At 42.9% G+C, this 12,142-nt stretch overlaps 1 protein-coding gene across 1 annotated transcript in view; it reads right to left on the reverse strand.

The window, feature by feature from the left end:
• FRAS1 (Fraser extracellular matrix complex subunit 1) overlaps positions 1 to 12,142 on the reverse strand; it is a 400,353-nt gene that overhangs the window by 164,103 nt on the left and 224,108 nt on the right. Inside the window, exon 20 of the mRNA XM_028100674.2 lies at positions 10,924 to 11,067. Within this exon, the coding sequence (XP_027956475.2) occupies positions 10,924 to 11,067 (144 nt within the window). The remainder of the gene's footprint in view (positions 1 to 10,923; positions 11,068 to 12,142) is intronic.

The following is a 12,142-nucleotide window of genomic DNA, read 5'->3' on the forward strand; positions in this document are numbered from 1 at the left end:
CAAGCAGAGGATTCCATTTGTTTTCTAAATATGCACAGCATGCAGACATGCTAAAAATTTAAATAGATAAAAAAATATTTTGACTCAGCAGCTGTAATATCCTCTAATATGTCACCCTGCGGCTGCAAGGAAATTACATGTGGTCATCACTGTGTGAGGCTTTCTTCAAATCATAAAGGCTCTGCTTCGAGGATCAGTAAGGATTACCCACAATCATGATGGATGGGAGACACGGCAGTGAAATGACTTATTTCACGTCTTTGGAGCAAAGTCAAAAAAGCTTGAAGATATTAAAGTAAATGTGTACTGTCGAAGCAATGGCTTTGGATGTTGGTTTTATGGGGCAGTGACTCCTTAGCTGATAAATAATGACCTATAAAGACAAATTTAGACACACAGTGAGTTTTTAAAAATGTCCTGTCAGTCGATTAGGTTCTTAATGCAACCAGATTAAACGCGTTTGGAAGCAGTTACGATAATCAGCACTTGTGGCTGTTCCTCATCAGGCAAAAAAAAAAAAAGGATTTCATGCCAGAGCTCAGGGCCCTTAAAGTGTGCATAGAATTTGAATTCTGATGCCACTTTTAAAAATGGACGACGTACTGCTTGTGAGACAGTACAGAAAAAACCTAGCAAATAACATACAGATGGCAGAAGAGAAAGAAGCACCCTCTCTTTCCCCTTTGATTGCTTTGTCCCAGACCCCCCGTGAGCTCTTGTAGACCACATGGTCTTCTGGTAGCGGCGGGAGGCAGCTCCAGAGGTAAGAACAAAGCTCTCTGCTCGGTTTCAGGGCCCGTTCTTGCTCTCCAATAAGGGGTCATGAGCACCACTCCTCCGTGTGCCCTCTACCTAGTCTTCCAGCAGTTTATGCTTTGCTCTTGGTGCACCTCCAAAACAGGAAAACATTCACTTCAGTGAACATTTATGGAACATCAGTTGAGTATGAGGCACTACGGAAGCTTCCACAGGAGATAGAGCATTGAGTCAGACTCAGCATCTTCCTTTGAGATGTTCATGACAGGGTCTGCTGGAGGAAAGCCGTACCTAAAATGCAACTGGTATCTTAGGAGGGCCAGAGAGTATTTTATCCAAAGAGAATCAGAGGGACTTGAAGTTTGTGAGGTGTGACAGAGAGCAGAAGGTGAATCAGGGCAGGGAGGAAGCAGGGTAACTCAGCTGTTTTGAGTTACGCGGATTGAAAAATCAGCAGCAGGTGGACAAGAAATTCAGGAGATGGAAGAAACGACCTGGTGGGTTAAAGGACATGAAGATGGGACTTGTGGGTATGGTGTTCCCATGGATTAGATGTCCAGGAGGTAGACAGGTAGAGGGGATGACCATCCCGTGTGCTCTCCACATGGACTCCAAGGAGAAAACAGAAATGAGGACTGGTTCGAGGCTGTGAGAGGGATCACCATCCCTGGGAGCGGGGCTGGGTGGGGACAGGGAGGGAGGGGGATGAAATGAAGAACCAGAAAAGGAAATAACTGGAGGAGCCAGGGTGAGGGGACTCCTTCCTCAAAGGAAGGCATGAGGAAAAAGAGGTACCTAACAGAAGAATCAGAGCCCTTGAGGAGAAACGGGGAGGAGTTTTTGCTGTTGCTGTTTTTATCAGATTATGCTATTCTTCCAAATGAGAAAGCAAGCAGAGACGTAAACTGATCTGAGCGAGTGAGATTTGAGCTGAGGTAAGGAATGGTGTGTAAGGAAAGGCATGATGGGCCAGATGGCAAGGCATCGACAGGAGCCGAGAGGAGAGAAGGTCTTACTGGAACTAGATCAGGGCATGGAAGCCGGTGACGTGTGCTCAGCTGTGTGCCCTCTGATGCTTCCAAGCCTGGCTCTCCTACTGGCTAGCTGTGAAACGTCGAGTGAGTTGGCTAACGTCTCTAATCTCAGTCTCCTGGGCTATAAAATGGAGATACTACTAATCACAGGACAGACCTCCAGAAGTTGCGGTCAGGATTAGATGAGATAAGACATGCGAGGAGCTGGCACGTACTAAATGTTCAATAAACATTGGCCATTATTCCTTCTCTGCAGCAGGGCCAGTCAGAACTGACACTGGCACACTGATCATCATGCCTACGTCTAAGTCACTCTTTTTGCCTATAGCATGTAAGCCACAGAGATTTACATGCATGGAAGAAACAGAGGTGAGTGCAGCCTTAGCAATCTTGCCATCTTTAGTACTGACAGGATAACCTGTGGGTCTAAATTCAGTTGTGCGCTATGGTGAGCGCTGTGAATTGTGTAAGACTGATGAATCACAGACCTGTACCCCGAAACAAATAATACATTATATGTTAATTAAAAAAATAATAAATAAAATAAATAAATTCAGTTGAGCTCTTTAAGCAAGGCTTGCAGCTCTTATGAAGACAATGGCAATCCTGTCTTCATTGGGAGCCCTGCCACGTTGAAAGCTCGGAAGTGAGGTCTTTCTGTAAGGTAATATATTAGGAAAAGTCACATGAAGGAGAAGTATATAAGTTCTTTTTTTTTTTTTTTTAATTTAGGAAGGCACAATTTAAGCATAGGTCATGTTCTTTTTTTTCCTGTAAGTTAAAAGAAAAGAAACACCTTGGAATATTCAATCATTCTTCAACAGACAGTGTGGTCTCTTAAATATAACACAAATTGGGAGAACAAGGAGGAGACAACCATTGAAAGTTCTGGAGAGAGACTGGATATGCAATTCAGAGTTCAAGCAACAGGAGACCGGGTGACAAGATGAGGAATAAGAAAAGAAGGTACAATGCCAAAAAAGAAGATAAGGAAAATAAAGTAGCAAGTGTTTAAAGAAAAAAAAAAAAAGGCACTAGAAAACTGAAAAAATACAGAGATAGCAGAATTGGACCAGATGAAATGAAGTGGGAGGTGAACAAGAAAGAGATAAGAAGCAAAAAATGGGTCACACTAAGAAGAAAGATCCCTGATATAATTACCATGTGAAGCATTAGAAGGGGAGTATAGTAGCCATTAGGATGCCAAATTCAAGGCACTCATTTATCCAGCCTTTCTTGATCACCATCTATGTGCCAGTCACTGCACAGAGAATTCCCACAAAATAAGAATTCCCACCTCCACAGGAAAGTATCTGGGATGATCAAATGAAAAGATAAATGAGAAAATGTTTTGAAAAGTATAAAACTCCACAAACACACCAGTATTACTATTACCAATAACATGAGAAACAGACCCAGTCCCAGCTGCAGCCTTGGATCTCATACTCAGCCTCCCGTAGGTCGAACAATAAATCCAGTTCCTGCTGGTAACTGCCCAGGCCCACAACAGGAAAATGGCCACTCAAATTAAGTTTTACAAACATAATGGAATGCCAATTAGCCATGAAAAATGACAGTAATGTGGATTCTTCCCATATCTGCCAACACAGGGAAATACATAAATTAAGTGATACTTAAGAGAATTGAAGAAAGAAATACATAGGTGCTGACTGCAACTATTAAAAATGAATGTGTATTTCCACTGAAAAAGACTAGAGTGCAGAATGATATAAATTATTAAAATTTAGTGTTCATTAATGTTTTTCTTTAAAGTTTATGTACTCAATAATGATATATACAATAACACATGGCAGCCTAAAACAGCTTCCTTAGCATTGAAAAGACTAGCAAGTTCTTGCAACTTTTCCCAACAATGCTCTCCAAGGCATCTTGTCATGCCAGTCCCTTTTAAACCATCAGTCAAAAATTGCTCTTGAGTGCCTACTGTTATGATCAACTGTATTTAGCATTGTAGAGTACAACAAAATGGGCAAGCATGTAGGTTTTGGAATCACACTGCCTACGTTCAAACCTTGGCTCTGTCTTCCAACTTCCGTCATTTTGAGCACATTACTTTGTGTTTCAGGTTCTTCATATGTAACATCACTATCTGCTTTGAAGGATCATTGTTAATATTAAATGGCAAAATAAAAATAAATGAAATCTTGCCTTTTACGATGACATGGATGGAACTAGAGGGTATTATGCTAAGCAAAATAAGTCAATCAGAGAAAGACAATTATCATATGATTTCACTCATATGTGGAATTTAAGAAACAAAACAGGGGAGCATAGGGGAAGGGAGGGAAAAATAAAACCAGATGAAATCAGAAAGGGAGACAAACCATAAGACACTCTTAACTATAGGGAACAAACTGGGGGTTGCTGGAGGGGATGTGGGAGGGGATGGGGTAAGTGGGTGATGGGCATTAAGGAGGGCACGTAATGTTAATGAGTATTGGGTGTTATATGCAACTGAGGAATCACTAAACTCTACCTCTGAAACTAATAATACACTGTATATTGATTCATTGAATTTAAATAAAAAAAATATTAAATGGCAAAATGCATTCAAAGCAATTAGCACAGTGCTTGTCACACACTAAGCCCTCAGAAGAGTCACCTGTTATTAGATACCATGAAAAGATCACTCACAGGGAATATGAGCTAGTCCATACCGAGTACTAGGTAATTGGTAGAAACAATCAGCACAATAGGAATTACCATGTGGAAGATGCCAAGAGGAAGCTGGTCCTAGAAGGGAAGGGATCTGAGCCAGGCCCTGGGGAATGGATGAGCAGGATTCTGATGATCAAAATAAGGTAGTAACTGCTCCACATTAATAGGGTGTGCCTCTTGCCTTCCTTGCAGCTAGTAGCTGCAAGAGCAGCTCCAGCAAGATGGAGAGCAGTGCCAACGCACCTGCCCCACACGCAGAAGCTGCTGTAAAACAGAACCGGCTCTCACCTCGGGCTTTAAGTCCCCGTGTGTGGAGGCCGAGAGCTGGGATGCTGGCTCACACGGGGCTCCTTCCGAGCTCCTTAATTCTGTTCAACTTCCACTGGGGTTTGCATTGCTTGATGCTGCGGTTGTATCAGCACATTCCAAAACGAGCATCTGTTGCTCTTTTTAATTTGCACATTTCAACTTTTCTACCATTTTTTTGAGGGCCCCATCTTTCAGAAATGATGACAATAAATGGGGAAAATCATGGAAAGGACTTAAATGTTTTTCTTTTTATGATCTGGAAGAAAAATGTTAACAGGTTTTCTGGTCCATCAACAAGTGGCTTCACTCAGGTTCAAAGAGCAAATACTTCTCTCAGCCCCAACACTTGAAGCTAAGTACTGATTACTCTTCAGTGCTCTTCAACCAGCAAGACGGTGGCAAACCTGAGCCTCCTTGGTGACCCTCTGCTTGCCCAGAGGATGGAAGTAAGAAGGAAGGAAGAAAGAAGGAAGGGATGAATGGAAGAAAATCCATAATCTGAGTATTGGTTCATTATTGTACTTTACCTTTTAGGAAGTGCCAATAAATTGTCAAATATATTAAAATCATTGCAAGGCTTCCCAAAAATTGTTCTGCAAACCACTGGTTAGCTCTCGGAGGCCGTAACAAATAAAGGGGAGGGGTCTACAATGCAATGTTTGCGAAATGATGTTCAGTCTCCTTCATCTTCGAGATTTATAATGCCCATCTGCTTGCTTAAGGTTCTAAGAACTTCTGCAGTAAAGAAAGGTGCTTAACTTTATTTACCCGAGAGTTTCCCAAATCTGTTGAGCCAGAATCTTTTTTGCATACAATACCTATTAACCACTGCTTAAAACTTGAGTTCCATGGAATACAATATGGAAATGCTCAGAATAATATTGCTTTACTGACACTTGTCTTCTTTAGCTTACGTTCTGGTATAGATTTATAAACAAATGAGCATTTAAAAAATTACTCCTTCAACAAACAAAATTTAATCCCCCAGGATCAGCTGTTTATAATTTTCCAGTCTTCCCTTCTACTTATTACTCTCAGTATTATCTCCTTTTCTACATAAGAACTCAAAAGTACAGCCAATCCCATTAGGCATTCCACAAAACCCAATGCATTTTTTAATGCATCTGCATTTGGACACTTCCCCTCATGTTTTCCTTTTGATTTTCACTCCCTCCTATGAACAGGGGAAAGATTTTTAGCTGAGAAAGACAAGTGGAGAAAGCACCCCAGGCTTTGGAACTTGGGGAGAATGTTGTTTAGGCATGGGCAAAATATAAACCACCACCACCACAACAAAAAAAACTATGAAGGAAAAAGCCTGGCTTTCCAAAGCACTTTAATCATGCCTGCTGCAATCTGTCCACTCTTGCCTCTCACATCAGTTCATTTATCTTTGTTGAAAACCTTCAGCCGTGGCCTAAATCTCACAAACTATATTTGCTTTGATAAACTTGGAGGAAAAAAACCCTACACATATGACATCTCCATATGTGATAACACATTGAGGTTTTTGGATCTGTCCCCAGGATGTGTTTATTCTTGTCTGTGTGATAGATTAGATGTAATTTTCTTTCTTAAACAGCTAAGTACAATTAAGAGGTCTCTGATGATGATCTTAGGTACAGCTCAGCTAGAGAGTAAACCCTGTGAGTAAATCCTACCACCCTGCAAAGCTCACACACGATAAAGGGAACAGGGAGTGTCCTTCTCCAGGGGCTAGAATTTCTCCAGGATGATGAACATGCATTCCACTGACAGCACTGCATGGGGCCGATTATCTTCTGCTTTGTCTATCATCACACGGCTCCTCCTAACACCTTCCTGAGTTTAGATAAAAGTCACTGAAATGTTCCAGGAGGTTAACTACAACCTGACTAAAGCAACATTCGAGTTAAAAAATGTTCCAGGAATTTAGGTTCAGGTTAAAATGAAAATAGCAGATGAGCTCCCAGTGGTTACAGAAAGAAAACTGTGGTCATTTAAACCTTCAACCTCCTCATGGACAGCTACCCCTCGATGTCCAATGGTCACCCCAAAGTCAATTTGTCTAGTTCAAACACATTATCTTCCTATTCTGGCCCTTAGTAAATAGTACTCTCCCACTCCTCAAATGTATTTGCCCAGAAACCTTGAAATCATCCCCAAAACTCCCTTTCCCTTAGTCCCCAGGGCTGAGACATGGCCAATTTCTGTTGCTTCTATTAGGCTGATCCATATAAAATGGCCACTATTTGATCATTTGTGCACAGAAAACAGCAATCTCACACAGGTCAACCTAACATAGAGTTAATTCTTAGTGAAGCCATGCCCCCTTCCCTTCATCCCCTCAGCAATTTTCTCATTAAAGGCTTCATCTCTCACCCAAATTCTTTTTTATTGTTATGTTAATCACCATACATTCCATCATTAGTTTTTGATGTAGTGTTCCATGATGCATTGTTTGCGCATAACACCCAGTGCTCCACGCAGAACGTGCCCCTCTTTAATACCCATCACCGGGCTAACCCATCCCCCCACCCCCTCTCCTCTAGAACCCTCAGTTTGTTTCTCAGAGTCCATCGTCTCTCATGGTTCCTCTCCCCCTCCGACTTAACTCCCTTTCATTCTTCCCCTCCTGCTATCTTCTTCTTTTTTTTTTCTTAACATATATTGCGCTATTTGTTTCAGAAGTACAGATCTGTGATTCGACAGTCTTGCACAATTCACAGCGCTCACCATAGCACATACCCTCCCCAGTGTCTATCACCCAGCCCCCCCATCCCTCCCACCCCACTCCCACTCCAGCAACCCTCAGTTTGTTTCCTGAGATTAAGAATTCCTCATATCAGTGAGATCACATGATACAGGTCTTTCTCTCACCCGAATTCTTACAACTACCTCTTAAGGTCCTTCTGCTCCAGTCTTGTCATCTTCTACACAAATCTTGTATGGATCTTTCTCTTCACAGAAATGCAACCATGACACCCCCCTCCATAAAAACCTCCAAGAGATAGCCACAGCCTTGATGACCAAGTACATTCTCCCTAAAGAGAACTTACAAGGTGGGCTTCATGACCTGGCCCTGGTTCCTTCTGCTCTAGGTACCACCCCTCCCACACTCAGAGCTGGCATTCTGCTTAATTCTTTGGCCCACCTTCTGGAATGTTGTCCCTTCCAAATCTTCAAACCCCTCTACTTCTTACTTATCTTTCAAAATCAACTCCATTATAATATGCTCCAGAAAGCCTTCACTACCCACCCAGCCACACATACCCAGTGGGGGTTGGGGTCCTGTCCCACAGGTCATCTCATACCCACAGCTCTATCATAGTCAACACATATGTCCTTCTTTCACTACAAGGTATGTTTCCTAAATACAAGCACCACATCTTATTCACGTGGGCATCCCCAGAGCCCAGCACAGCGCCTGGCATGGAGTGTGTTTGACGAAGCTGTGAATGAATGAATTCATTACAGTGCCACAGAGAGAAGTGGGAAGAGTTTGGAAGGGGCGTATATTAATTGAAAAAGTAAACTTTGGGGTCAGTGCACTGAAAGATCAACGATTGAAATTACTGGTCAAAATTTTCTAAACAAACACCGATACACCGTTCTCTATTCAACAAAGGATTTCTAAGCACCAGACAATGGTTACCTCACTTGAAACCTTTACTTAATAAACCTAATTCCCAGGACAGCCAAGGTTTGTCCCTTTCAGCCTATTTTAGTGGGAACTCTTCTTCTAGGGCTGAGGATTTCCAGAGTCATTTAGTTTAGTCTCATGATTCTTTATTCTAACGGTCCCCTATTAGCCTTAAAAAATTAATGCAACTCCTGATCACCTAATTTACTATCATCCAAGAGGGCTCTGGACATAGGAGAGAACTGAGCTCATTAAAAATTAAACTTTTCCAATCTCCTTATATAAACATTTACTTATAAAATATGCCCCAGCATAAAATTTTTAGGGTGCACATACAGAATAGGTTGGAAATAGAAAAGCCATCATGAAGGTCCACCCTTCTAACTCCTCTCTCTAACTATAATCTCTCCTTGCTCTAGTCCATCTTCCACTGATGGGCAGATTTCCTGCCCATAGCACACCCTCAGTCAAGTCACAGTTCTCTCCTAAACTCTCATGGCCCCATTGCCCACAAGATTCAGTTCAAACTTTCTGGCCTGGAACTCTGGGCTCTCTATACTCTGGTTCCAACTTAAATTTTCCAGCTGTTTCATCTAATATGTCTTAACACAAACCATGCTCTTTGGCCAGGTTGGACCACTCACTGGCCATGAATGGCCCACATATTCCACTCATCTGGCCTGTCTCCTGGGGAACCACACCCAGAAAGCCTGCCTACCCTCCCTCTGTCTAACCAAATCTTAGTTTTTCTTCAGGAAGAATCTTAGCTTCCACCTTCTCCACAATACTCTTCATATCGTTTACTTCTCCCTCTTCTGAACTCCTACAACCCATACTGCCTGTTGGTGCCATTATCCGTAAGTTGCTCTGTACTATTTGTTAACTGCAATTGTGTTTTGGTTCATCTCTTTAAGTAGCGTGAAAGATCTCTGTGTCCCCTCAAATTGCAACTCAGCACCTTGTAGGTTCTATGTAAATACCTGCAAATGGATTTAAACCGTGAGAACCTCTTAGTTCTCATGGTAGCTGCTTCTTCGTATCCTAATGTAAGAAGCAGTCACTGAATTCAAGCTCACAAACTATAATAACAGTCAGCCCCTGCCAACCCCAGATTCCTCTTCAATGGTAGGCACTAATGCCTCCTATTTGCCCGCTTCCCAAGTCAGTCCTGACTACAAGTGGCAGTACTGGCAAGAGACTCACACCCTACAGCTGTGGGGTAGCTCATTAGTCTCAAGCCTCAGAGAGCTGAGCTTCTACTTTTTGTTGCCCCTAAAATGTTTGCAGTCTTAACTACTGGGTTTTACCCTGAATCCCAGCATCTTTTTGGCGGTAGCCCTGCTCTGGACAATTCAGTCTTCCTAGGGTATAGACCCTGGACCCCAATGTCTAGTCACCAGCTAAGGTCATGTGCAAAAAGGAATGGATCACCCAGGACCATGGCATGACCAGCCACACTTGGAGGACTGTCACTGACTTCCTGTGTCCCCACCCACCAAAATGGACTACTGAGTCCCAAGAGTGAATATGCTTGTTCCATACTATGATCTAAACAACTGACCACACCTTGTCCCTGCCCAAAGACAAGGCCTACAGACAGATCAACTTCTCCAGCATGCAACTGACCAGATCCTAGCTTTTTCACCTTTCCCAGTGGCGTCTCAGAATGCCTCCCAGTCAAGCCCTTCGGAACTATGACAAAAGCTGCTACAGGCAAATCTCTTCAAGTTTCTCCTACAATATGGAGAAATGAGTCAAGAAATGTGTAATAACCCACTAGTCTGTAAATTCCTCTCTCTAGACTTTAAGCTCTTTGAGGGCAGGGTCATTGTCTCATTCACCTTTTTTTTTTCTTTTTTCTTTTTTCTTTCTTTTCTTTTTTTTTTGTATTCTGAGCATCTGGCCATGAGTAGGCACTCAAAGACATTTGTCGTATGAATGGATGGATGAACACAAAACACTATATGGCTTTTTCATCGTTATCCAAATTCCAGGCTACTTTCCTAATATATACCTCTTTGAAATCAGAGTTCTAAAATGAGGAGGAAAAACCCTATCTCCTGAGACAACTGACTTACTTTTAGGTTAATCTCCCTAAATTTTTGTGCCTAGGGCTGATGGCGAAAGTTCTCCACAGCAAGAGGCAGAAGATAATGTAGACAAGAGGGAGAGAGTCTCCCAAGGGTTTGCAGCAACACGTTGCTATCTTAAGCTGAAGTACACCACATGCATATGAGGTACTATTATCATCACTTTAATCTTCATTAATATGAAGTTCTAAATTGTTTCAGGAAGTTCAAGAGTGTTATTGGAAGATTCCATTTGAATCTATAAATATTCACTAAATGTCTGATAGGAAGCAGTAAAGTAAGTTCCCAGACCTGAGACAAATGCCTCCCAAAAGAGAGCTCTTCATCTGATGACAGAGGACAAATACAGGAGAGCCTTCTTAAGCCTGGCATGAAGAACCCCAGCCTCTGGCTAGTGATTTCCACGACTATGAAGGAAGGAGCTCCCACTCACCAGTGCAGTACCCCACCAGGTTGAGGAACTGCTCTTCTTTACAGCTGGTCCTGCAGCTCCCACCAGCAAGAGTGACATGAGGGTGACAGGAGCTGCAGTCAGATTCCGATGGGCCGTGGCACTGCCTGCAGGTGGGGTGGCATTCTAGGGAGAGAAACAAAAACTAGGATTGGAATTAGCAGCTCAGCGTGTGAGTACATGAAATATGAATATCCGCCACAAATTACATCAAGAGCAGACTTCAAACACTAAGCATCTTTTGAAGATTCCTGAGCAAGCTTGGCCTACACTTAGGCCCAACAGAAAGACGACATTTCTGGCGTCAGTGAAAATACTGTCCGTGAACAGAACACAGAATCCAGAACGATAAAAATTTGAGTAATTGGCTGCACATTCCAGAAGGCCCAGCATGACCATCCCAGTGTATGTCAGTGAGGAAGTTCAGATCAAGGTCACAAAGCAGAAAGGTGAGTGGTGAGACTCCCTCCTTCTCGTTAAAATACCTCGTGTGATTCAAAGAGCTGGACAGGGAGCCGAGGGAGACATTTTGCTCCTCAGAAGTCCCTGGCAGGCAAAGGGGAACCATACACAGCAAAGGACACCAATACTTCTCACTAGAGTCAGATGCCAGCCATGCTCTCCCTTCAGGCCATGATGTGGATGCCTTGTGTTAGCAGCAACACTTAATTAAAATACAAAGAACAGAACGTCCTCTTCCTGGAGGTTATCGAGAGCCAGGTTTGAAGTCAAAGCTCTGTTTTTCCCCCAAAAAGCACCCCTGTACTAAGGGGTACCACCCTGAAAACAAGTAAGTCCCAGAAGGTGCGGGCAGTAAAGATCAGGGCGCGGGGAGTAGAAGGTTGCAGCTGTATTGGTGCGGCCAAAGCAGGCAGCAGGAGCAAGTGCACGGAGGGAGAGCTAAGGATGTCTCTGCCAAGGACGAGGAGGTCTAAGCCTGTCTGATTCCAATAGGAGCGGAGGTGCGGGGCCGGAGCTGGGCAGAGCTTGCTGGAAACGATGACAAAGAATTCCCTTCTGGCACGGAGCGGGTGGAAAGCAAAGGCACAGATTTCGAGTACACTCAACCGCCTCTCTCACTTCTTCTGGCGAGAGGCCAAAAGAAGATAAGGAGTTATAAAAAAAAAAAAAGCAAAACCACACAAATGAATAAATAAAGCAAGCAAGAAAATGCACTACTGATGAGAAGCTATCACCCCAT

This window comes from Eumetopias jubatus, unplaced genomic scaffold (genome assembly GCF_037043125.1).
Source record: "Eumetopias jubatus isolate StellerSeaLion01/CBP00866 unplaced genomic scaffold, mEumJub1_p1.0 scaffold_2, whole genome shotgun sequence".
NCBI classification, from domain to species: Eukaryota; Metazoa; Chordata; class Mammalia; order Carnivora; family Otariidae; genus Eumetopias; species Eumetopias jubatus.